The sequence below is a fragment of the Aspergillus bombycis genome (assembly GCF_001792695.1).
Source record: "Aspergillus bombycis strain NRRL26010 chromosome Unknown contig00121, whole genome shotgun sequence".
NCBI classification, from domain to species: Eukaryota; Fungi; Ascomycota; class Eurotiomycetes; order Eurotiales; family Aspergillaceae; genus Aspergillus; species Aspergillus bombycis.
The window spans coordinates 1-25,123 of NW_019170123.1; the positions used below are offsets into that span (position 1 = coordinate 1).

The 25,123-nt window shown below is 51.4% G+C and overlaps 10 protein-coding genes across 10 annotated transcripts; 7 read left to right on the forward strand and 3 right to left on the reverse strand.

The window, feature by feature from the left end:
• Window positions 1-1,459: 1,459 nt before the first annotated feature.
• On the forward strand, window positions 1,460-2,954 carry ABOM_010419 (class-II fumarase/aspartase family protein; the record flags this gene model as incomplete). Its single annotated transcript, XM_022537547.1, has 3 exons — window positions 1,460-1,662; window positions 1,728-1,967; window positions 2,030-2,954. The coding sequence occupies 3 exons, from the start codon at window positions 1,460-1,462 to the stop codon at window positions 2,952-2,954; spliced, it is 1,368 nt and encodes a 455-aa protein (XP_022384821.1).
• Window positions 2,955-3,471: 517 nt separating this feature from the next.
• Window positions 3,472-5,125, forward strand: ABOM_010420 (sugar transporter; the record flags this gene model as incomplete). Its single annotated transcript, XM_022537548.1, has 3 exons — window positions 3,472-4,745; window positions 4,796-4,916; window positions 4,970-5,125. The coding sequence occupies 3 exons, from the start codon at window positions 3,472-3,474 to the stop codon at window positions 5,123-5,125; spliced, it is 1,551 nt and encodes a 516-aa protein (XP_022384808.1).
• A 336-nt stretch (window positions 5,126-5,461) lies between these two features.
• On the forward strand, window positions 5,462-7,995 carry ABOM_010421 (uncharacterized protein; the record flags this gene model as incomplete). Its single annotated transcript, XM_022537549.1, has 6 exons — window positions 5,462-5,490; window positions 5,577-5,591; window positions 5,649-5,682; window positions 5,742-5,815; window positions 5,867-6,856; window positions 6,921-7,995. The coding sequence occupies 6 exons, from the start codon at window positions 5,462-5,464 to the stop codon at window positions 7,993-7,995; spliced, it is 2,217 nt and encodes a 738-aa protein (XP_022384809.1).
• An 829-nt stretch (window positions 7,996-8,824) lies between these two features.
• ABOM_010422 (uncharacterized protein) lies at window positions 8,825-10,123 on the reverse strand (the record flags this gene model as incomplete). The annotated part of the gene is made up of 5 exons (XM_022537550.1): window positions 8,825-9,236; window positions 9,297-9,439; window positions 9,496-9,717; window positions 9,782-9,886; window positions 9,950-10,123. 5 exons carry the CDS (start codon window positions 10,121-10,123, stop codon window positions 8,825-8,827), a joined length of 1,056 nt encoding a protein of 351 aa, XP_022384795.1.
• Window positions 10,124-10,799: 676 nt separating this feature from the next.
• ABOM_010423 (putative amino acid permease) lies at window positions 10,800-12,711 on the forward strand (the record flags this gene model as incomplete). Its single annotated transcript, XM_022537551.1, has 7 exons — window positions 10,800-10,928; window positions 10,987-11,057; window positions 11,118-11,231; window positions 11,282-11,745; window positions 11,809-11,832; window positions 11,901-12,226; window positions 12,277-12,711. 7 exons carry the CDS (start codon window positions 10,800-10,802, stop codon window positions 12,709-12,711), a joined length of 1,563 nt encoding a protein of 520 aa, XP_022384810.1.
• A 502-nt stretch (window positions 12,712-13,213) lies between these two features.
• Window positions 13,214-13,974, reverse strand: ABOM_010424 (Mpv17/PMP22 family protein; the record flags this gene model as incomplete). The annotated part of the gene is made up of 5 exons (XM_022537552.1): window positions 13,214-13,284; window positions 13,332-13,637; window positions 13,689-13,794; window positions 13,855-13,909; window positions 13,964-13,974. 5 exons carry the CDS (start codon window positions 13,972-13,974, stop codon window positions 13,214-13,216), a joined length of 549 nt encoding a protein of 182 aa, XP_022384811.1.
• A 981-nt stretch (window positions 13,975-14,955) lies between these two features.
• On the forward strand, window positions 14,956-16,707 carry ABOM_010425 (fungal specific transcription factor domain-containing protein; the record flags this gene model as incomplete). Its single annotated transcript, XM_022537553.1, has 2 exons — window positions 14,956-15,566; window positions 15,699-16,707. The coding sequence occupies 2 exons, from the start codon at window positions 14,956-14,958 to the stop codon at window positions 16,705-16,707; spliced, it is 1,620 nt and encodes a 539-aa protein (XP_022384812.1).
• A 516-nt stretch (window positions 16,708-17,223) lies between these two features.
• Window positions 17,224-18,354, forward strand: ABOM_010426 (GNAT family N-acetyltransferase; the record flags this gene model as incomplete). The annotated part of the gene is made up of 2 exons (XM_022537554.1): window positions 17,224-17,710; window positions 18,026-18,354. The coding sequence occupies 2 exons, from the start codon at window positions 17,224-17,226 to the stop codon at window positions 18,352-18,354; spliced, it is 816 nt and encodes a 271-aa protein (XP_022384798.1).
• A 510-nt stretch (window positions 18,355-18,864) lies between these two features.
• On the forward strand, window positions 18,865-20,808 carry ABOM_010427 (TolB family protein; the record flags this gene model as incomplete). Its single annotated transcript, XM_022537555.1, has 1 exon — window positions 18,865-20,808. One exon carries the CDS (start codon window positions 18,865-18,867, stop codon window positions 20,806-20,808), a length of 1,944 nt encoding a protein of 647 aa, XP_022384796.1.
• A 448-nt stretch (window positions 20,809-21,256) lies between these two features.
• On the reverse strand, window positions 21,257-23,638 carry ABOM_010428 (OPT family oligopeptide transporter; the record flags this gene model as incomplete). The annotated part of the gene is made up of 1 exon (XM_022537556.1): window positions 21,257-23,638. One exon carries the CDS (start codon window positions 23,636-23,638, stop codon window positions 21,257-21,259), a length of 2,382 nt encoding a protein of 793 aa, XP_022384806.1.
• Window positions 23,639-25,123: the final 1,485 nt, after the last annotated feature.

Here is a 25,123-nt window from a genome sequence, read left to right on the forward strand (position 1 = left end):
TACTAGTGGCACTCCTCCCAGTGGCGGTAACCCCCCTACTGGTGGCACTCCCCCTACTGGCGGTACTCCCCCTACTGGCGGTACTCCCCCTACTGGCGGTACTCCTCCAACCGGTGGCACTCCCCCTACTAGTGGCACTCCTCCCAGTGGCGGTAACCCCCCTACTGGTGGCAATCCTCCTACTGGTGGCACTCCTCCCACCGGTAGTGATACAGATTGCGAGGAAGGCGACAGTACCTGCAACCCTCCAACCGGCGGAAACACCAACACTACTGGCAACAACACGGGAACAAACAAGGGAGGCAATACCTCTTCTAGCTCCTCTAGCTCTTCCAGCTCTTCTTCCTCGAGCAGCTCTTCATCTTCTACTAATGGTGGAACTCCCGAATGCGCTGCATGTGCACCCCCGCCTCCTGAGGACTGCGAAGAGTACTAGGTAAGCGGCCCTCTTCCTGGATAGGTGATGGTGCCAAAGGCGAGAACCAAAATTCCTTTCCCAAATTTCCTATCTTTCCGTTTATAACTTCGACCCGACTGTGTTGGTCTATGCTGAATGCCTGATTCGATCTCTGTTTGTACAGGCTCTATAATCTGTCACTCATTTACATGTAATCACTGATTCTTTTTCACCCGTCGTTCGTTTACCACAATGTGGCTACAGACAATACAGTGTTGTTTTAGATAGAAGTTTAGTATCTCTTGATATTTTTAATATATTCGCATTTCCCTTCCAAGAAGAAGGCTCTGTCGTACAGAATATCTTTCATTCGAGAATTATACTTAATCAAGCGATAGCGCCATATCAAGGATAAAGACACCATGCTAGCTTGGGGGAATCCACATTCGCTTGCTTATACTGTTGACTCTGCTTTGTCGTACTACATATCTTATTGCTTTCGCATATTTATGGAGGGACACAGATGGGGTAAGTGATATATGAGATTTAAGTAGGTCTAATGAAAGGCTTGAAAATACAAACAAGCTGAGACATAGGCGTGGGCACCTGCTATAGAAACCGAGACCTCCGTCGTGCGATTGACTACCAGCAGCTGTCGTAGTAATAGCACTAAACTGTTGTCTTCCACACTCAATCATGGTTATGCCCTGGAACTAGAAACTTGCACAGGATTTAACGCCAACATTGTCAATGGGCCACGGATCAGGTAGGAAATAAGAACATACAGATTGCAAGACACTCTCTAAAGAGGGAAAAAGCGGAGTCATGGTGGACATCTCCGGTTGTTCAGTGGAGGTGGATGGAGGGGATTCGGGATAAAGCACTATTCCGCGCTCCCTCAATCGGGCGAAATTTAGAGGACTCGAAGTCGTTCCTCCATTAATAGACTCAAGTTCCCATGAATATGGCTTGAGATTCTCCCATTAACCCGGATTTTACCTTCAACTGAGCTCGACGCTTTCTTTCCCTTTTTCTTTTGTGCAACTACGGCCACCGCCCGCGATGTCTATCTCAGCTCTCGACTCCCGAATCTTTCGGAACCTCTTTGGCACAGAGGAGGTTCGTGAAATCTTTACAGACGAAGCGTATGCACAATTCCTTGTACAGACGGAAGCAGCCCTGGCTCGGGCAGAGTCCAAGGTCAATGCTATTCCAGCAGAGGTTGGCGATGCCATCACCGCAGTTCTTGGCAACATCGAACTAGAGTACGTGGACAGTGGCCCGTAATCATGGTGAAACAGTCGATCATTGACTGAATATAATAAAATAGCTTTGATAGGCTCTCACGAGAGACAGAGATCGTCGGGTATCCTGTCCTACCGTTGGTGATGCAGTTGGTGGAGAACACTCCTGAAGAGCTGGCGAAATACATTCATTGGGGTGCCACCACGCAAGATGTCATGGACAATGCCAGCATGCTCCAGATCAAAAGAGGTTTAGATTTAGTGAAACGCGATCTGAACAGACTGATTGATATTTTGCAAGTGATGGCTGAAAAATACCGTGACACGTAAGTTGAGCATTGAGTGCAATAGAGCGATATTTGCATGGTACTGATTCCACTGCCTCTAGTCCAATGGCCGGCCGTACGCACTTGCAACATGCATTACCTTGCACCTTTGGCTACAAGTGTGCCGTTTATCTCTCCAGCATCCTGAGACACAGAGATCGGCTTTGTGAAATCGAACGTCGATGCCTCCTGGTACAATTTGGTGGTGCCGCGGGGACTCTGGCCTCTCTGGGTAGTGACAAGACCGGAATTCTTGTGCGAGCACAGCTAGCCAAAGAGCTTGATCTGGAAGACCCGATGATCACATGGCATGTCGCTCGTGACAATATTGCAGAGGTTCTCAACTTTCTGGCGTTGGTAGGCGGTACCCTGGGGAAGATTGCTTTGGACATCATCGTCATGTCGTCCAATGAGCTAGACGAGGTGGCAGAGCCTTTCGTGCCTCATCGCGGCGCCTCCTCAACCATGCCGCAGAAGCGGAACCCCATCTCCAGCGAGATCATTCTCGCTACTAGCAAGCTTCTCCGAGCCAATGCATCCCTGGGGTTGGATGCTATGGTTGTCGACTTTGAACGTGCGTCTGGGCCGTGGCATTTGGAATGGGTGGCAATCCCGGAGTCCTTTACATACGCAGTTGGCGCATTGCATCAGACGACTTTTGCCTTATCAGGACTGTGCGTGAAAGAAGACTCCATGGAGAGAAATCTCCACTCCACAAGGGGGTTGATTGTCGGGGAGGCCGTAATGATGGGGCTGGCGCCGTTCGTTGGCCGACAACGAGCACATGACGTGGTCTATGAGGCCTGCAAGTCAGCCATTGAACATGATCGAGTGTTGTTAGACGTGCTTAAGGAAAATAAAGAGGTGTCAGATCATTTGAATGACACCAAGCTGACCCAATTGTGCGATCCATTGAATTATCTCGGGTCCGGTCAGCTCATGGTTGATGACGTTCTGAGAAGAGTCACTGAGGGAAAGCGATACTGAAGGCGTTGTAAGCAGAGGTAGTAGTCAAATACAATAAAACTAGTTTATGTATATCAATCTCTTCCATACGAGCATGATGACAATGTAGATGTCGCTAGTAACAAGGTGCGAAGCATGGAATCTCGACATGGTACGAGAATCGCCATGGGTTCGATGTCCCAAGAGATGCCATAGTGTATAGATTTTATGTTGGGTATCCTTAGCGCCACCTTCAAATGACCATGTACCGAGACGTATGGTCTACCAAAACTGCAATTGTCGTCGTGATGAGAAGGGTTAGGGCATTATTCCAACCCCAGCCACGATATGCCTTCGGATTAGAGCCTAATCCCGACCCCAGAACGTCTGTACCCCGGATCAGCTGATATCCCCACAACCCCAGACACGAGGCTTATCACAAAGTGCATCAGACGGTATAAAAGAGGCATGACTATCGAATCGACCCAGAAGAAGGCATCTTCCTCCCCAGACTTTCTGATTACACCCTACCCGACTCTGCCGATTTCTTGCTTGAAACATGGGATCACCTTCATTCATGGGCCTTCGTGGAAGCGCTCTTACCTTAGCACAGCTTCTTCTGGTTGTTTGTCCTGCTTTTATTCTATTCGGATACAATCAGTCCAACCTAGGTGGATTAGTTTCGGTGACGGATTTCACGAATCACTTCCCCCGGATCGACACTGTTCACACTGAAGGAGAAGAGAAGAGTGCAAATGCCACGATACAGGGCGTTGTGGTGGCGACCTTCACACTGGGGGCACTGATTGGATGTCTTTCCTGTTCATATACCAGCGACAGGTTTGGACGTCGTATCGTGATATTCGCAGGGGCCATCCTCACCGTGGTGGGGGAGGTCCTCGAAGCATCTTCATTCCAACTCGCTCAGCTCATCATCGGTCGAGTGATCTTAGGCGCTGGCGTGGGGATGCTGAGTGGTACAGTCCCTACCTGGCAGAGCGAATGCTCTAGCTCCACGAACCGCGGAAAGCACGTCGTTCTGGACGGGCTTTTCATCTCAATTGGATATGTGCTGCAGGCTTGGATCAACTTAGGATTTTACCAAATCAAAACCGGTTCCGCATCCTGGCGGCCGCCGATCGCCATCCCAATCTTCTTTTCGCTTCTCTTGAGTCTTGTTATTTTAGTAATGCCAGAGTCCCCCCGGTGGCTGTCTCAACAAGGTCGCATCCAGGAAGCACGAAACACCCTTGCTGCGCTCAAGGGACTTTCCGAAGATGACACGAGCATCATTGATGAATTATCCGCGATCGAACGCTCATTGGAACAGTCCGGCCGCACTGCGGCGTCGCTTGGTGATATGCTGAAGATGGGAGAAGACCGCCTTCTCTACCGGTTTTGCTTATGTATCGTGTTGCAGTTCTATCAACAAATGTCTGGAGGGAACCTGATATCCGTCTATTCAACTGTCATCTTCCAGGAGGGTCTTCACATGAATTCCGAGACATCTCGAATCTTATCCGGCGGAACTTTGACCTGGAAGCTTCTCTCCTGCTTTGTGGGCTTCTTTGCCATCGATCGATTTGGGCGACGGTTTGTGCTCATGGTGAGTGGCACTGGAATGGCGACTTGCATGATGGGACTCGCCATTGCGACTTCCTTTCCACATTCGAATTTTGGCGCACAAGTGGCTAGTGTTTTGTTTGTGTTCCTCTTCAATTTCTTCATTCCAATCGGCTTCTTGGGTGCCAATTTCCTGTACTGTACCGAGGTTGCGCCAACGAAGCTGAGAGTAGCCATGTCGAGTATTTCCACTGCTAACCATTGGCTGTGGTATGTATATTTCTGACGTGATGTATTGCTGATGCTGATCATGGTCTCAGGAACTTCGCTGTCACGATGATTACCCCGGTAGCAATCAACACTATCGGGTATCAGTACTACATTGTGTTTACCTGTATTGGGTTCTGCATCCCTATCTCCGTCTACTTCTTTTATCCTGAGGTGAATAAACTCCTTCCTGCTTTCACTGGAGGGTATGACTGACGCCAAAACAGACCATGGGTCGATCGCTCGAAGAAATTGACTTGATTTTCCGGAACAGCCCGTCAGTCTTTGCAACTGTCCGGTATGCGAGGGAAAATCCTCAACTGGCACTTGAGCAAGACTGGGCGCAAGAGAAGGGGGAGATCCGACACGAAGAGAACGTGTAACCGGTTAACGGGCATGTAAAAGAGGGTACGGAAGTTGGTGTGGTAAACGAAAGCACGGGGATCATTTGGTAGAATCGCGGAGAGAGATGCAAATGCAAGCCATCTGTATAGACGAGAGTGACGATCATTTCCGGCTTTGACCAGACCCGTAGTGCTGCCTCAGGCGTGAAGATATGGATGCCTGGGTTTCCCATCCAAAACTCCACACCGGAATAGCCGCTTATCCCGCTGCCCTTCTTCCATGCAATCCCCACCTTCCTCAACCCCCTCGACCAATGTCGGTGACTTGACGATCACAGCCATATTGTAACATCCTTGTGACATCTGCTGCAGAGAATGGCCGAAAGACGGCCAGCCCAGGTTTGGTAAGTGGGGTTCCTCTGCATGCACAAGCATCCCAAGTGGGTGGAATCCCTCTGCCTACATCTATACTAACCTTGCTTCGCAATAGCGATCGGTGCCGCGTGTAAGCACAAGGTAGAAGAATCCAAAGAGAGCATGCGAGATCTGACCAGACTTTCAGTAAAAGAGTCAAATGTGATGGACGCCGGCCGAAGGTCTGTTGCTTGTTCCCTCTGTTTCCGTCTACCTTGGCTCACTTGTTCATTCGTTCAAGTGTGGGAAATGTGAGAGGGCTGGTGCTGAATGCTCAGTATCTGTCCGGCTGAAACGGAGAACCACTCCACGAGGGTATACCCCCCAATTGTTATTCTTTCACATTCCTGCTAACCCCGTGATAAGGTACATTGAACCAACCGAAGAACTCATCCAGCAACTCACGCAAGAGCTGGAATCAGCTCGAGACCAGCTGCAACTTCTCTCCGCACGAGAAGAGGGACTCCATGAGACTATTACGTCACAGAAGAAAGAGATTGAACAGTTGCGGGAGCTCGTTACCGCACCTCGCCCTGGTGGCTACACGGCGCATGGAGAGAGGGACTCTAATGGCTCTGTGGTGGCACACCTTGGACGACTGGTCTTGGGCGATGGCAACTCCGAATTCTTTGCAGGTTCTACGACAGGGGTTCATTTTGTTCTCTCGGCTCAGCAGCTGTATCAAACTACTTTCTCTTCCCAAGAGCATTTTCCCGAATGTTTGTTTCGTCTGCACATCCTGCGGCCTAGCGGATCGCCCGTCGCTTTCGAACAACCCATAAGCGTTGCAAGTTGTTTGGGGGACGTTCACCTTACTTCAGGCAACAGCTTTGAGTCTCTACGTAATCATCTCCGTAATGTGGGTGTGGTTGCTGTTCGCGGGGCATTTGACAAGTACCAACAATGTTGGGGAATCCTATATCCTGTATTGCTGTCAAAACAGTTCCTTGACGCTTTCGACGACACAATCAATGATACGTGGACCACATCGATGGAACCGCATCTCAGGGTACCATTCCTCCTTCAGGTGTATGCTTTGATAGCACTTGAGAGCATCCATGGTAATACTGCCGCAACTGAATCAGGGCGCTTGTCTTATCACCTGGATACCATACTGAGCAACCTACTTGGTCAGATGCCTTGCCGAGGAGACATTCTTAGTCTCCAAGGATTAATCCTTTACCTTCTCTATCTCCAGATGACATCGCAGCACTCGTTAGCAGTACGTGTGTGTGGTATGGTCGTAAGGCTGGCGCAATCGCTTGGACTGCATCGACATACTAGACGATTCAAACACTCACCCGGTGAAAGTGAGTTGCGAAGGCGGATATGGTGGTCTGTATATGTGCTCGACGTGTAAGAAAGGCCCTTTCAGCTTTTGATGTTGGAGATACAAGATACGTATATTGATACATTCTAGACAATCAAGTATCCTATATGGTCTACCCAGAAACATACAAGCAGCAGACACAGATACCGACCTCCCTACCAATACCGACTATGATGATATGCATAGCGATCAGCTGTCCTACCCATTACCTGGAGAAACTACCCATATCGAGCCATTCCTCCAGTATGTTAATCTCACACAAATTCTATCCAGGTGTCTAGAGCAAATGTATACGACCACCAACCGAAGAGGGGGAGTTGCCAAGATCTTTCGACTTCAACGTGAGCTTGATCTCTGGAAACAAAACGCTCAATCAAGTTTACCGAACATCGCACGCACTGGGGAATTTATCCAGACGAAAATGCATAACATAAACAATAACACCACTGCCTACAACGCTGTTGAACACCCCGATATCATTTCTCTATGGTTGTTCATTTTAGGAGAGCTAGCCACCATGCTCATCCATCGTCCTGCATTGACTTTTGGGCAGCAAGAACCACAATTCGCGGATAGCCTGCGATCTTGCAGGGAAGCAACGACACGCCTCATTCTAGCGTTTGAGTTAGCCTCAGAGGCGTCGTTCGCACCCTGCATTTGGCCGTCAGGTCATCACCTCGTTTTTCAGAGCGGATTGATGCTTCTCTATGACCGGTGGGTTCAAAGCCCAGTCCAGCGGTCTGGTATTTCATCAGAACCAGATACCCTCCCCAAGCTCACTCAGGTCGTTATCACTCTTCTTTCCAGATCAGCTGCGCACCTGGACGAAAGAGTAGGTTCGGGAAGACCAAGGTCTCCCTCTACGACGGATACAATAGAATCCCTTCGACAGGCATCGTCCTATCTTCACTATCTTTGTACGCGAACACTGGAACGCCAGGGCGACTCGTGCTCCTGGCCACTGCTCAGCCAATGCTCGATGGAAAATCCGATTCCTCACACAAGTCCCATAGTCACCGACATTCATTCATTAACTGGACAGGGGCAACCAACACCGCTTCCAGACTACTCTTCCTCCCTCTGGGCACCATTATCCATCGACGAGATCAATCAAATGGAGATATTCGAGCTTACCGACCCACTGTTGATTCCTTGGGAGAATTAAAGATTGGCGAAAGGCAGCAAAGAGGCTGTTCTTTCCATAGAGTGAAGCGTGCGGAATAGTACTTTTCTTTGGGATTTGTACGATCTTCGAGGATTATCGATCGGGTGTTCTGCTCCCCGGCAAGAGCAGCATTGACTGGTGGGTCGTGAGCTAAGGTACGGATTTGACAGTTTCGGGCTACTAGCCAATGCAACCTTGGATATGTCAACGAGGAGCCTTGACGAGAAACCCACGAGGGTATCATGAATGTGGGAAGCTTAACATGACTTGACTCAACAGGACGTGCATTATAAGCCTACGCAATCAACGCGGAGGTCCAGAACATCACTCATTTTATGTTGACATCTGCCGCATGTCACAGGTGTGACAGCGAGAAAGGATGATGCCGAGCTTGCCAGGATCAGAAAGACCCACGTAGGAGCGGTTGTACATAGTACTTATGCCATCGGTGGAGCCGGAGTGGAAGCCTTCTGTATGGGCTACATATATCATATGATGCTGTGGGTTTGCGCGACCAGTCATGACGGTCCAATACGCCAACCGAATGAATTATATCCCCAGACAAGGGCCCGTTACTTTATAGAAGTATCATCGAATGCCACCTGCCTGACCCGTGCTAGCTCCGTGTGGCGCTAGACCAGGGATCGACCGGGTTAAAATCCTTGATGTTAGTAGTGCCACGTAATCGGAGCGGCACTAACAGCACCGATTGATTTAGCGCAATCAGACCCTGGCTGTGTTCTGCGACTCAAGTAATGTGTACATTGTCCAGTTCTGGTTGGGTTATTTGTAACTATACAAAGGGCCGGTGAGCTCATATCCTAGATGGTCACCTCATCGGCTTCATTTCATACGTCTCTTCCACGATCCATTCTCGGGTCTGGTGAATGATCAGCTGCCGTGAATGCTGGCTTTCATGGGATTGTCGGACGACCGTCCAATCGAGCTCTTCCTCCTCTGCCCCAGAGCTATGTGGTCCACGGTTTCGCGACGCATTCCCTGAAGCGCTCATAGCCGATTGCTTGTAGTATGTGGTCCCTTTGCTGTCCGCGACGCCTTGCCCCCAGCCGGTATTGAATGCAATAATGAACGGTTTGAGACAGGGGATCGTGGCCACCATGATGCTACAATGCAGCAACATGATTGTCACGACCAAAGAGTTCGAAACATGCAATGGGGTGTCGGGACGGGATAGCGAGGTGTTTAGGTATCGTTGCCGGATAATGATCAGAACGATTATTCTGCCAGGAAATACCATGCGGGTTAATTGCGGACGTGATTAGAAGGGAGAAGCAACATACGAGATCCGAGTCGCAAATGCAAAAATGACCGTCGCCTTCTCTTTCAGGCGCATTTGGATTCCCCAAACCAACACCACGCTGAGGATAATCAAGGAGATCTCAATTATGACATCGAACGTAGTGACTGCTTTCCAAGCTATGCCCTGTCCCCATGAGTTGGTCCTAGGTTCATCTGTCAAGATGCCGAGAGTCCACATACCAAGCCATGACAATGTCCCTCACTGGACCACTGGTACTGAGCCGTGCAATTGATCGCAATGGCTAAGATTGAGGCGATCACCCACAGCACCGTCGCCAGTAAAGTGACTTTGCATGCCAGGAGATACCCCTTCTCTCGGCCTAGCCGGTGCAGGAGGAATCCAACGGAGGCTTTCGCAGCACCGTGGCCGACAAGGAAGAGAATATTGGCAGCGTAAAGAGACTAAAGGAGCGATCATGTTATCAACAAGTTCTGACTTGACCGATGGATTGCGGATCGCGTTTACTTGTGCGGCACTCTTCAGGTCGGATGCAGACGTGTCATTTTGGGATCTGCCCAGCCCGTGGGACACTCCATGCATGATCGTTCCCATGTGGGCTATTCCGAAAATCTGTCATGTAGACACGTCGTCCGTCTCAGCCTACAGTTGCTGTAGAAGCAGGGACTGACTTACACCACCTGCGAAGACCACCAAGTCATCTACTCGAACAGGTCCGTTCATTTCTAGTCGCATATAGAGACGGATTAAACAGACAATCACCATCCACGACATGAAAAGAGCCGCAACAATGACGAGCAGACCACTTCTATCGGTGGCCGATATCACGTACGGGACGTATTCCCCCATGGCGACGGACTCTTTGACGTGGTGGTGAAGCCTACACGCTCAGAAACGGGGGAGGTGGACATTTTCACTGTTGTTAGAGGAAGACCGGGCTCAGAGTAAAATTCTGACAACGTTGGAAGCGGTCGAGAACCCAGGGATTTGAGTCCTTTGAAAAAATACTAAATAAAAGAATAATTTGAAATGAACTAAAGTAAAGATCATCGGGGAAAACGAGTCGCTCGTGTATCCACCGTTGTGCAGGGATAAAAAGTGCGGCGACCACCCAATGGACAAACCGGCAGTCTCTGAATTCGTTGATTCTCGAGGAAATGCTACTTCATGTTAATCCTTGACATTCAGAGTGACCCAAACTAGCACACCAAGCTAACCGGGGCGTGTGTCCATGACTCCATGACATGGATTGTGGGAAAGGTTAGCATCCAGGGTGCAATTTATATCCCGGAGCGTCGCATTCGGTTGGCGTAGGATTCATTGCTTTAGCGCCCCAAACCCCTGTCGAGACTGAATACCCATGTTGACACGGATTGATTTACCCTGCAACTGTTCCCCTCCAACTTGCAGTTGAATTTTTTTTCTTTCTCTCTCGCAGACGTTTTCCTCCTCTCCCTCACTGCCAGTACTCTCAGCCTCGAGTCCACCTCTCATTGTGTGACAACAAGCGTGGAGTGAACCCATCATGTGGAAGGATGAAGCAGTCAAGTCAGAGGCGTACATGTCGGGCCACGAAGATGGCGTGTCCGCAAAGGGTGGAACCATGCAAGATCGCAAAGATATGTGGCGAGTGGGCAGAGATCAGGAGTTGAATGTCAGTCAAGGGGAGACAAAAGACATCGCAGGATCGTTTCTGAACTGACTTGCCGTAGCGAAACTTCCGCTTTCTATCAGTGCTTGGCTTTACGGCGGTGTTAATGTGCACCTGGGAGGCTGTTCTGTTGTGTGTGCTGCACCGACGCATTATCATCATGTCGCATTGAAGTGGCTAACAGATGGGTAGTGGTTCGTCGTATGGCCTTACAAATGGCGGCAAAGGAGGCATGATCTACACATATTTGGGAGGCCTGGCTGGATTTAGCTTCGTGATTCTGTCCATGGCAGAAATGGCGTCCATGTCCGTACACCCGCATTCCTTGGTCCTATTCCATGGCTGACTGCAACCAGGGCACCAACCTCTGGCGGGCAGTATCATTGGGTGTCGGAATTTGCTCCCCCGAGTTGCCAGTGCATCCTGAGCTATATTACCGGCTGGATCTGTGTCCTGGGATGGCACACTGGGATTGCAGGATGCTCCTATACTGTGGCGAACATGATGGTGGGCGTCATCGCGATCAACTACCCGGACTCATACACCTATCAGCCCTGGCATGTCACGCTTCTGGTGATTGCAGTGGCGTTGGTTGCATTGCTGTTTAACACGCTTCTCGCGCAGAAACTGCCGTTGATTGAAGGGATCATTCTGGTTATCCATTGCTTTGGTTTCTTTGGGATTCTCATCCCCCTGTGGGTCTTATCGCCCAGGCCAGCAGCTTCAGAGGTATTCGGCTCAATCGAAGACCGCGGAGGATGGGGGTCCAATGGACTATCCTGCTTAGTTGGACTGGTTGGGCCCATTTATGCCCTGATCGGTACGTCCTTGTCGTAACTGTTTCCCCTCCAAGACCCATGCTAACTCTACATGTTCTTTGAAGGCCCCGACTCGGCGGTCCATATGTGTATGTCTTGCTCTGAACCTGCTTCCGACATCGATATCCTGGCGTGAAGTTATACTGACCCAAAGCAGCAGAGGAAATTCGTGACGCTTCCCGAGTCCTTCCCTTGGGCATGATCTGGACCTTGATTCTCAATGGCTCCACGGGCCTGGTTATGATCATCACATTTGCCTTCTGCATTGGCGATATCGATGAAGTCATGGCGTCCCAAACTGGCTTTGCATTTATCCAAGTCTTTCTGAACTCCACTGGGTCCGTCAAGGCTGCCACCGGCATGACCGTTGTGATTATGGCCATGCAATTTTGCGCGGCTATCAGTAATGTAGCCACCACGTCCCGACAGGTCTACGCCTTTGCACGAGACAAAGGGCTTCCGTTCTCCGATTTCTTTGCTCAGGTAGGACTAAATCCATAGCATGTTGTCATACAATACTAACGGACCGTCAGGTAAATCCCACATTTACGGTCCCATTGAATGCGTTATGCGTGAGTCTAGTCATCGTCTCTGGACTCGCCTGCATCAACATCGGCTCTTCTGTGGCCTTCAACGCTATTATGTCGCTTGGTGTCGCCGCGCTGCTCTCCTCATATATCATCTCCATCTCGTGCGTTCGGATCCGTCGCTGGCGCAAGCAGCCCCTTCCCCCTGCTCGATGGAATATGGGGCGGCTCAGCCCGTACATCGACACTGTTTCTCTATTAGTCCTGTCGGTCGTCTGGACCTTCAGCTTCTTCCCCTTGACCCGAGAGGTAGATGCCACTACCATGAACTGGGGTGTTGTCATCTTCGTTGGCGTCATCATCTTCTCTCTGGTGTACTACGTTGTCTATGCCCGGAAGGTTTACAAGGGACCGGTGGTCCGGGTAAATATGATGGGATAGATGTATATATATATAGTTAGGCAAAAGCGTGTTATATATTGCAAACAATGTCACCTTTACGTCCAACACAGATAATAATACTTAAAGCTACCACACTGGAAGACATGAAGTAGCAAATTACATCCTGATTCCGAATTCATCGTTCGAGATTGATGATAGAGGATAGGATATGCCGTGCAGCGTTAAACTAAAACGGGAAATTATGTAGAGCCTACATAGTCGTGCCACCAGATCTCGCTACAAAAGTTGATTCTATTGATCGCTGATGCTAGTGAACCGCATATGTTACAGTTTCGCTCATTTTCCGATGCTGGAAGCCCGGAATACCGAATTGGGAGTTCCGACGATAAGCGGTTTGCGTCCCAAAAGGGAAATGTGCCGCCATTCTCCACGTCGAGGTGAACAACAAAAGTAAAGAAGGATGATCGACCCTGTTTTTTTCGCCCCAATATTGTGCGCAGTGCCTAGATAACAAGTTTATAGACTTTTGGCCCAGAAGCAATCAGAGAACGGGTAGCTCTTGAAGCTGGCCATTCTCGGCATTGTTCAAGAAGCTCAAGAAGCAATTCCACCCTGATGGGGTTAGTATGCACTCATCCTAAGAAATGGACATAACATACCAATATTGAATATATTGACCGTCAGGACTCGGTACTGCAGCGGTACAAGATACAGATTCACGGTCTGCAGGGCGGGCCAGATCGTCCAGTTGGTCCGGAGGGCTTCCCAATACGTCTTCTTCAGCTTTTCCTTCGGGTCACCTCCTTCCATGAGGGACATGCTGGAGAGGAAAACGCCAATCATGGTCGGCGCGCAGACTAACTGGTCCGTGGCGACACGAGCCACGAGGGTTTTCCCCGGGCTGCCGAGATGGATTCGGTTTTGCAGAAATTGAAACCACTTGGTGGCAACCGGACCGAACACCGCTGTAACAAACTCAGTTATACAACTTAAACACAGGCACAAGCCAGGCTCACCTCCACCATAGAGTGCCATGCGGGCAGTACGGGTTACATCATGTTGAGCAAGGCCTTTCTTCTCCACCCCTTGCTGCGCTAGACCATCTCCCACGGCGAAGAGACACTTCGGACGCTCAGTTAGCCAGCGTAAACTAGGTTGGGAGACTGTAGTAGCATTACATACCGCTGTGGTTAAGCTTTGGGTCAAGACAGGGCGCTGAATTAAGCTTCGTTGATACCTGCGTGCATCGCATCAGGATTAGGTAGCGTATCGAGGGGGGGAGATGACTTACCAACCGAACATTGTGCAGCACGAGTTTGAGGGTGATTTGTCCCAAATGGAAATGTATCTGAGAGGGAAAAAACAATGAACTCCTTGAGAAATCCACCGTCCATGAATTGTTGACAAAAACCTGCATTCCAATGGCTGTGACGCAATGTCGGAATGTGCCCGATTCGGAAATCCTTCCGCCACTGTCTCCGTTGATCAACATCCAGAAGGTCAAGTTAATGCGGATCTGTACGTCAGTTAGATCAACATATCTTGCCTTCCTCTAAACAGCCCCGGTCCTCCACAGGTGGCGAAACAGCCGGTAGTGCATTTGTCGTATTGTTTTCTGGCATGACGGGCATCCTCATTCCAAGTATACAGCTGGCATTCGTCTCCTGCTAGGTGTCGAAGCCCATCGAGAATCATGACGGGCTTGGGATGGGACTAAACCTTTCTGGGAGCCTCCGATCGTAGATAAGATCACATGGACTCACCTGATTTAACAGCTGACCTCTTCTTCCCCTAAGAAGCTGATCGCATCATGAAGGGAAACCCATACATTCTGCCAAGATGCAGCAGCGGCGACGGCGGCAGCTTCCTGTCTCCTGCCAGCTTTGTCGCACCATGAAGCTAAAGTGCAACCGGGGGCAGCCATGCTCAAATTGCTCGACGCGTGGAGTTCCGTGCGAGAGAGTACATGCCGCGCCTCCGTCAATCCAACCATCTGTCTCCGATCACAGCCATAGTGAGATCTTGGCCCGCTTGCAGAGACTAGAACACATCGTTCTCCGATCTCATGGAGCCGATGAAAGGCGGAGCAGCCCTGCGGCAAGTGTCGCAGCCGTGGCTCCTCCATTATATATCGCCGAGGGTGAGGGTGACACCAGGTGGCTGGAAGGCGTTGGCAGTCGTGAGGCCTCGATCGTGAGTGGTTGATAGTTCACTGTAGCATTTCTCTAGTGACTGGTGTATGGTCAGATTTCAGGGTTGTCCAACAAAATCTCCTTTAGCACGATGTCTCTTCAGCGGGCGTTGCCCATCATCACGTCCGGACACTCGCCTGGGTCGGGAAGCACAACGATGAGTGTCTGGCTGCTCCCCAAAAGTGAAGCCACTTGGCTGCTTGAGCGCTACACAGAATACATAGCATTTGTACATCATGTTGTGCACGTACCATCCGCTCGCCTTATCCTGGAGGATGCGTACAAACAACTGTCGCTCGGATTGAACGTTGTGCCGGGCCACGTCGCCCTCCTATTGAGCATCTTTGCCAGCACCGCATACATGCTGGAGCCAAAGACTGCCGACTCATTCTTTCTCAATCAAGCAAACGCTATAAGTTGTGCTACTATCTGGACGAAAGCGGCTCTCGATTTGCTGGAATACTCCCGTCGCAATACTCAAGGCTCGATAGAAGATGTCCAGGCAACAATTATTCTGTCCTTCATTATCTTTAATATGGAAGGGTTTTCACCGAGGTTCCGTGCAACGAGCAGTAGCGCACTGATACTGGCAAAAGACTTGTCGCTTCATCGTATCGATGCAGACCTTTCTAAAAGGAAAGAAAGCCCTGTGCAGATGGAGATTACTAGACGGATATGGTGGCATATGGTTGCGACGGACTGGTGAGCTCCTGACTTTTTGACGCTTCCCATGGACATATAGAATCCACGGAGCAATGCACTATCTCCATTGTCCATAGTCATGATCCCTGACTCCGTGAAGAGAGAAAGACCAACTCTGACATTGTGAATCAGGCTTCTGTCATTATCAGGTGGACCCCAGGCCGGAACATACTCAATACATCCTAAGCACATGTGCGTGAACTATCCGCGTAACGTTGATGATGTGGATCTAGAGCATCCCGACCCGGGGTACAGCCTCCCATTATCGCAGCCAACGGCAATGACCTACTATATACTGCGAATCAAGCTGGCAGAGATTTCTCGTACCATAACAGATACACTGCCACTCTCGCCCTCAGACTGGCCGACGGTGAACTACGACACCGTCATGTCACTGGACCGGAAATTCGATGACTTCGTCCGGGATCTTCCCATATTCTTTCGCCATGATCAAGCAAGTCGCCAACAGAGCCGCGATGTTGATCGTCGCTATCCTCAAACCGTTTTCCAGCGATACATCATAGCCAGCAGCTTGTATTCCTGTCGAGCCAAACTGAATCAGCCGTTCCTTACTCGTACATCGATAGATGGGCGATACGCCTACTCCAGAAATGTCTGTCTGCAATGCGCTCGAAGTGTTATCAACATGAACAAATCAATCCGACAGGATACCGGCCTGCTGTCATCTGTACACGTGCGACTGGCTACCTTTCTCTGGACCTTCTTCTTGGCCACCACTGTCCTCGTTATGGATTTATGTATCAATACCGATGACGACAACGAAGGTCGGCGACAGGAGGTTATGGAGGCATGTGGTGTGTTGAAAGAGGCCGAGGAGACATCTCCAGTCGCTGGTCGGTTTTTGAAGTCACTCATCGATATCCTCCACAAGTACCATATCCAGGTCTCGCCAGCAGTTGTTCCGCGACCTGTGCCACCGGGAAGCTACTCACATCCGAGCCCGGCTAGCATGTATCCAACGGCACCAAGTACGATAGATGGGCATGCCATGTGGCCCACTAACCTTGAAGGCATGAGCGATTTGGATGGGATGTGGCAAAGCTTCACCGACCTTGGAGACTCTGACGTTGTCACCAACTGGGACGATCTATTTTCTGCCCTCGATGCTAGGACTCTGTAGCGTCGAGCTAGTATATTGAATAAGGGTGTGTCTCTATCTTTCCCAGTTCTACTAGTCGCACAAATTCCTCGATGGGTCCGTTTCGTTTGTATGTATAGTAGCCATGATTCTCCCTTCCATGGCAGTCAATAAGCATAGGGCCCGAAAATCATGGCAGAAGCTCGTATGCACCCCATAGATGCGCCATGGAATCCAGTGCTAAGGAATCTAGCCGGGTTATCTTCGTATGGTGTCTGATTCGCCATCGACTGCCAAGATTTACTGTGACTCATCTCGTACTTCATTAAGGCTACAGCAGAACTATAAGAAGAGTGTCGTCCTCACACATCCCATGGCCCAGCACATCCTCATATTTTCTTTTGTACATCTTTGTCCGTGCGAGACAATAATTGTCCCGAGCAATTGAGTGCCCCGTGTATATATAGCAAGACCGGCGGACTCCGAAAGCACGGAAACACTCGCCCCAACTGCACTGAACTCACGGGCAATCACCATCTCGTCAGCGATCCTGAAGCCATGGCGCTACCCATCGAACCTCAGACCTGGACCAAAGATGCGTTCCTTGTCTCCACGGATAAAACCCTCCTCTCAGTGTCAGCCATCAACGCCGCGTTCGACCAGGATTTCGTGTACTGGACGAAACGCCACCCCGAGAAGATCCTCACACAGGTCATTGAGGGTTCCTTTTGCTTCGGAGTGTACACACCCAAGCCCAATCATACGGGCCAGAATGGTGAAGGCAACGGCGTCCCCAGTGATGGTCCAACCAACGCCAAGCCAAATGTAGATCAGATCGGCTTCGCGCGGCTTATCACGGACAATATCACCTTCGCGTATCTGACGGACTTGTATATCCTCCCGGAGTATCAGGGTCACGGTCTTGGGGGCTGGCTAGTCGATTGCGTGGATGAGGTATTGCGACCGCTGCCGCATTTGAGGTGGGTTATGTTGCGGACGTCGGCGGAGAAGAGCAAGCAGTCGTACGAGAAGCGTCTGGGCATGAGTGTGTTGGATACGAGCTGCACCAGCGAGGGAGCAGTCATGATGGGGAGGAAGGGGCAGGCGAATATGGCTTGATTCTTACTGAGAATTGACGATTGAGGGTGGATCTCATTAGCCTGAGAGCGTTCCGGATGTCAATATGTGCACCACTAATGTATATGTCAAGGTTTATGCAGCTGCTGGACGTAATGCACGAAATCTACGTTAACATTCCTGCACAATGTGCACCAGGCCGTTCGTAGCCAGCCGAAGGGAGCACATTATTTATCCTGCGTTTGAGTCCGGACTCTGTACTGATCCACTCGGACAACCCCAGTCGAGACCACCCATGGCCTCACGACGTGCTTTCTCCCTCCGCGAGCCATTGCCAGCTCCCCATCCGAATGTCCACTAAGCGGCTTGAACCGACAAGACTACCGTTTATCTGATGAGCCGGTCCCACTGGGATCATTTCGTGAGAAATGGTCCAAGCCGAGTGGCCTGCAATCCTCGCATGAGTCGGGAGTTCGCCGCCAGACATTAATTATCAATCAATTCCCTCGGTGTGCCAAGCGCCCAGCCGGTGCTGCTTCTTATCAGATTGGGCCATCGGGTCTCTTGAGTCTTGAAGCCTCCACCCGGTCCACTCGTCTGTCTCGGAGATAATATCCAGAACCCTCATCCCAGCTCGGCCGAGGTAGTCGTGTAGGGCATAGACTCGGAGATGGAGCAACATAATCTTATCCGATCCTCACCACCAGGAGAAGAAATTTATAAACGACCGTGCAGATCCTTGTCGGTTCGAGTAAACTAGCCTGTGGTTGAGACCGCTAAACTGCGCCTGCTGGTGAACATGGACGCCCATCCTAATATCGATTAATTGCCTGCAGTCTTGGCGACGTCTATACAGAGGCAGTCCGCTGCGCAGATCGACGAAGGGGTTGCCTATCATGGCATACATCCAAAGCAAGCCTCAGCCGATGTGCCACCGTTTCACAGCGCTTGATGATGCACTGTGCAGTTATCCAATAGCTGGTTGGTCACGGAATCCACAAGCGCTGGCTTCCCGCTTGGCAGAAGGCCGTCAATTCGCATAAATACCATACCTCTCATCGTCCTCGCTACAAGCATGGTTCCCTCGTCAGGATCAGCAGGGGAACATTCGAGCACACAGATATGCGCTGGCTTACCTCGACAGCATGGGCCCTTGCCGTGGGCTCAAGCTTGGCGACGGCCCACAAGGCGATGCACTTTGCAATGGAGCAAAACCTCGACATGATGCCCCGTACCCATTCGGCTCGGGGACTGCCGGCTCCAGGCAAAAAGGGAGTGATGCTGATGAACCGGATTGGCCCGTCGTCGTCGGAGCTGTACGTGGCCAATATCGACGGTAGCAACGAGCGGAAACTGCTGGGAGACAACTCCGGATTCGACTACCATGCCTCTTTCTCCCCCGACGGGCAATGGATTACCTTTACCTCAGAGCGCAATGGCGACGGGAATTCGGACCTCTATCGTTGTCGCGCGGACGGCTCCGGGCTGGAGAAGCTGGTGGCAACCCCCTCCGTCGAGGATGCAGGAGTGCTGTCTCCCGATGCCAGCCAGGTGGCATGGGTCTCCACAGCGAACGGATACACGACAAATGTCTGGGTGATGGATCTGAAGACAGGCGAACAACGGAATCTCACCAACCTGGAAGGGGTCAAGGGTGACCCGACGAAACCCAATGGCTTCTTCCGTCCCAGCTGGTCGCCCGATGGCGAATGGCTGGCGTTCTCCTCGGATCGCAACACGGAATGGCGTGGACACGGTAATGGCACCGGCTGGGAGCACACCCAGGAGCTGTCGGTGTATGTCATCCGGCCAGACGGAACGGACTTTCGGAAGATCGCATCCCAGGAGGGCTGGAGTCTTGGGTCTCCCCGGTGGTCGCCAGATGGCTCGCGGATCATCTTCTACGAGATTACGACGGAAAACACATGGGACGCACACCGGCCCGAATCGGTCGCCAGTGCCACTTCGCAGATTGTCTCCGTCGACTTTGCGACGGGACTGGATCGCATCCAGCATACGAGTGGAACGGGGGTGAAGGTCTCTCCGCAATATGTCACCGCAGACAATATTGGTTACCTGGTGAAGGGCGGATCGACCGAAGGCATCCACTACACGGCGGAGAGCTCCACGCGCGCTGTGATCAATGGGACGATGCGCTCGCCGTCCTGGTCGCCGGACGGCAAGTCCGTGGTCTATGAGAAGTCGGAGTTCGAGGCGCGTGCCATGGAGAAAAAACTCTACAGCTGGGACCCCGAGTGGGAATACCGCTTTACCGACGTGTTCCCGGATCTGTCACAACAAGGTCGACTGGCGATCACACAGAAGCAACTCGGTAACTCCAGCATCGTCACCATGCGACCCGACGGAATGGACCAAAAGCTCGTCTTCGACCCATTGGCGCAAAGCAACATCAGCTCCAGTGAGGTCGGCCAGGGCCTCGCCGGCGCATTCCAGCCCACCTGGTCCCCCGATGGGGAATGGATTGCCTTTGGTATTGGCGCTTGGTTCCAGTCCCGCGCGACGGGCAAGGGATATATTGCGAGGGCCAAAGCAGACGGATCATATTATGAGATCCTCACCAACGGCACGATCAACGCGGGATTCCCGAGCTACTCGTTGGATGGGCGGTACTTGGTCTACCGTGTATGGGGTGCGGAGTTTGGGCTTCGCATCATGGATGTGACCGACAAGAGTGTTCGCGTTTTGACGACCACCCGGGACAACCTGCCATTCTACTCGCCTGATGGGCAGCGAATCGTCTTCACACGCCGCACGAGCTACACCAACTTTGACGTGTGCACGATACGCCCGGATGGGTCGGACCTGAAGGTGCTCACATCGAGCGGAGCCAACGATGCCCATGCGACATGGACAGCGGACGGCCGCATTCTGTATGCAAGTGGCATGTATGGCTTCCGGGATGAAGCCGCCATTTATGACAACACCTTCCAGCCGTACGGACAGATTTTCGTTATGAATGCGGACGGCTCGAATAAGACTATCCTCACCGACAGTATCTGGGAGGATTCGATGGCGCTGTACCTACCCAACGAGGTGCTTGAATAAAGCCGTTGTACTATCGCTGCCACAGGATAAGAGGTCCGTCAGACGGACTATACAACAGGTACTACCACCGCTAGCGACAGGGAAGGGACTGAAAGAATGAACCACTTTCGTCAGGCCGAAGCCATTCCATAGTCTTTGTTACTAGAAGCCAAATCGAACGTCACAGCCAACCAGCATGTGTGCCCAGAGTACAGTAAGGTAAAAGATAGTGAAAAAGTCTGTCATCCTATTGTAAGGGTGTACCAGTTGTCCAAACAACCGCGTTCACAGAACCCGATAAAGGACTAAGTACTACCGGATTATACACAGGCAGCATGAACAGCGAGTGCTGCAGGACAGATACGCTAAGGGAGTAGACTGGTAGTTCATTATAGAGTTGAGAGCTATGTACACACAGGTATGCTTTATACACAATTCATATGAGTCATACTGCGTTGCCTTGCCTGGTTCACAATGCGAAGCACCGCTCGACAGAGTCTGCGTTATTGCCCCACCAATTGGGCATCTTGATTTGCTTCCCAGAGCCAAAAAACAGGAAGATCAACAACATGTTCAGATTGAAGCCGGCATCGAAGGCAGCGGCAACCATGTAGCTGTACCGTTTCCAAGTCTCGAACCGACGTCGATAAGCCCAGTACATAACCACATATCCTCCGATGATGGCCGATGTATATCCGGTGCTGATATTACCGTAGAAGACCGATAAGCCGGAGAAAAAGATCGTCACATTCCACAAGTCAACTCGCAATCGTGGGAAGCAGCGGTGGAGGATGTACAGCATGGGGGGGATCACGGCTCCCACGAGGAAAGAGTACGGGAGAACCCTCAGTTCGGGGTTCTCAAACATTTTCTGAGGCCCAATGACAGCGTATTGCACTCCGAGCGTATTCGAACCGATGATGGATTGACCGGTCCACTGGTTCAGCGGATCCTTCTCGACACCCTTGAGGATGTTGCCCTTCGTGTTCAAGACCCAGCGGATCACCCCGTAGTTCACTGGAATACCGAGGACAGTCCCAAAGATTTGAGAGAAAAACACCGTTCGCGGTGGAATATGCATATAATGTCCGATCTTCTGATCTTGAAGCATGTACTGGGCTCGATACCAAGCGTCGCCCGCGATCGCTCCGTAAGTAGAAGGTCCACAGGGGTGGCGATGGGACGCGCCGGCCTTCGTGTGGACCATATACCCGTACAGCATCTCGTTGAAGGTTCCCACCGCGAGCTGATAGTTGGAGATTGCGTACAGCCAACCAAAGGGGAGGACGAAAACCCCGGCCGTGGCCAGACCGACGAACAGCGTCCAGACGGGGATCCACAGGTATCCACAGGCGGTGGCCACAAGAAGGATGATAAACCCAGCCAGGAAGAGGGCCACGTACCACCACAGGGGCACCTCCTGGTACTGCCTCTGGAGCACGTTGAGGCGATCATGATATTGATAGTTGATGTTTTGGCCCTTGGCCCTCTCCGACTTCCGACGGGACGCAATGGCCTTCTTCAGATTCGATTTGAGCTGGTAGAACCCGAATGTCGCAATCCAGGTCACCGCCGCGGTCACCTTGGCATAGTCGAAGAAGGTGGCCCAGGCATTGTGGAGCCCCATGTACATGAGACCGTGTTCTTCGTAAGCGGTTTGATTCAGACGAAAGTCGGGGGTCAACACGTCGAGGACCGGATACTTGGTGCCGTTGGCCATGAAGAGCGAGTTCGACATCAGGCCGTGCTTGTACGAGCCCAAATTTCCCCATTTGGCGGCTGGAAGGAGAACCCAACAGCTGACGACATACGCCAGGAACAAGATGACCTGGGTCCACCAGGGGGTCAGGAGAATCGACGAGCCATTCCAGTTGATGTTCGACCAATCGAAGGTCAAGTTGAGAAAGCCCATCCCCCCGAGACCTGAGCCGATGAAGTTGGCTACGGGGTTGTGGGGAGCGACCCAGCACAGGAACGCTAGGGAGGACGTGAACGGAAAGACGTATTCGGGCAGGAATTGCCATAAGGTCATTCCCACCAGGGAAAAGAAGAAGATTTTGAGCTGACGCCGCGCAAGAGGCGACGAAACATCTTGCTTCCGAAAGGTCTCGAAGAGGGTGGTCTGCATGAGGGCCTGTGGCCAGACGTACGTGGGATCGTAGAGGAGGAGCTGGCGGGCGATGGCTGCAAATGCGTACCCAACCCAAACGATGGCGAACATGAAAAAGATTGCAACAGCCGGATTGAGCCTTTCCCCGTAGAAGAGCTCCGCCAGTGCAATGGGGGTATAGCCCAGGTTATACGTGGCACCCGATGCCGCGGTCAACGTCACCAGCACATGTTCTTTGGCACTCCACGGCGCTGGGTTGAGGTTGAAGGACCATTTCGTGAAGGGCACACGGACCTCCCAGGCGGGAAACACCCGTGCAAAGAAATTTCCGACGTAATGGGTTGCAATCTGGACGAAGAAGATCGAATACGGTGCCTGCGTGGTACGAAAGTGGCTCATCTGAGACAGAAAGGCCCCGGGCACGATGAAGATGATCGACAGGAGGAAATATCGGAAGGTAATCGTGGGTAACGTCGGATCATCGGTGAGACTGACCAGCTGCCGGACCTCACGGGGCAGCGCTGCGATCTCTGGGTGCTCTTCAGTCTCCTGCTCTATCGCATCGGTCTCGCTGAGTTTCTTCACGTGTTCCTCATCGCTGGACGACCGCTCGTCCACCGACGCCAACTTCTTGTCCGCATTGGAGATCCGATCGCGGTCGTCGTCCGTGACGGGTGAGGGAGCATCCAAGGGATCCTCCGTTGCCCTCGAGAACTTTCGAGTGACCGCGGATAGCACCATTGATGCTGAATGGCGTCGATCCTTGCCACTGGGTTCGATGGACCTTCAGCACACGTTGGAGGGCTTTCTGGCCACGGTTTTCGCGGAGAGGACGCGCTGAACCACACACCCATCGTGCCCACCAGCGAGCCACTTCAGTTATAGATAAAACCGAACCCTTCGCCCTCATCGACGGGGCGAAATGACGTGATCAAGTTTTCATTAAGCCACCGAAACCCCAACCGGATGCGGAAGCGGTGCTCAATGCAACGTTGATTCACACCAGTTCCCACTTTTACATGGAAACAGCACGAGAACAATGCTTGGCTATAGCCAAGTTGTGTGCAAGCAAATCCAGCGGGCCCATCTGGTAGGCTCCATCCTCAGACACCGGATCTGCTTGGCAAATGGCGTTATCGGAGGAAGCGCATTCGTGATTGTCGATACTTCTTTTTTGTATACTCGGAATCCTGGCCGGTGATTGGCCGGGCGCCGACCAACACGGCCCGTGACCGACGCGCCTAATTTAGTCTCGTGCCCGCTTGTCCCAATCCGGCCATCGCTCAACCCTAATTCTTTTTTTTTTCTTTTTCTTTTTTTTTTCTCTCTCGCGGAAGGGTTACGACAGGAACAAGAAAGATGGATCGAAACAGAACCATAAGCGTGAAAATCCCCTTAACTGACCTTCGGGAGGCCGTCTCCCCGTAGAATCTGATCTCACGTCCCTGTCGATCCGCTCTGTTCCGACAACAGGATCTGGACAAGATCATCATGTCATGGAAACACTTGCAGATTGCGTGCTCGCGTTGCCCCGTCGTAGACCATCGGAGAACGGAGGAGTGTTGGTCATGTTTTCACGCTTGGCTGGCGGTTTCTTGATTGTCTCGGATCCTACCGTCCATCCCACAAATAATAAGCTAGCTAAGCTCCGACACTAGGCCGTTCGAAAAAAAAAAAAGTGGCGACATCCTCTCCCAATCGAACGGTTCCTGAGCTGGGAAAAAAAAGGGAAAACAGTTCCCTAGTGACTTCAAGTGAGATTAATATATCCCTCAACCCAGTCTAAGCAGTAGTCATCTGAACCACCCGAGAACGCCACCGATTTGTCAGTTCATATATCGTTTCGCAGAAAAATATCATCCGTGTCAAAGGCGCGTTGAGTGACATATGGGGGCAGAAAAGAAAAATTTATCCATGACTGCTTGGAAACAGTGAGTCGTATAAGCGTGGTGATTAGGGCACATCACCCGTATAGGCAGCGGTATACCCAACGCACTATTCAATCCCTTCGCGAGGTGGTGCCGATGCCATGTAGGTGATCACGAAGATAAACCAATGTACGGACAGAGCCTTACAGGTATAGCCGCACTTGCCAAGGCCCTGCACGGCTTACTGGCCAAAACAGGTTCGCGAGATGTCCTCCGTGGCCGATCCAGCATTGGCGAGTAGGGCTTGTCACCTTCATGAATTCCCTGGTACATGTATGTACAAGCAGACGTCATTCCC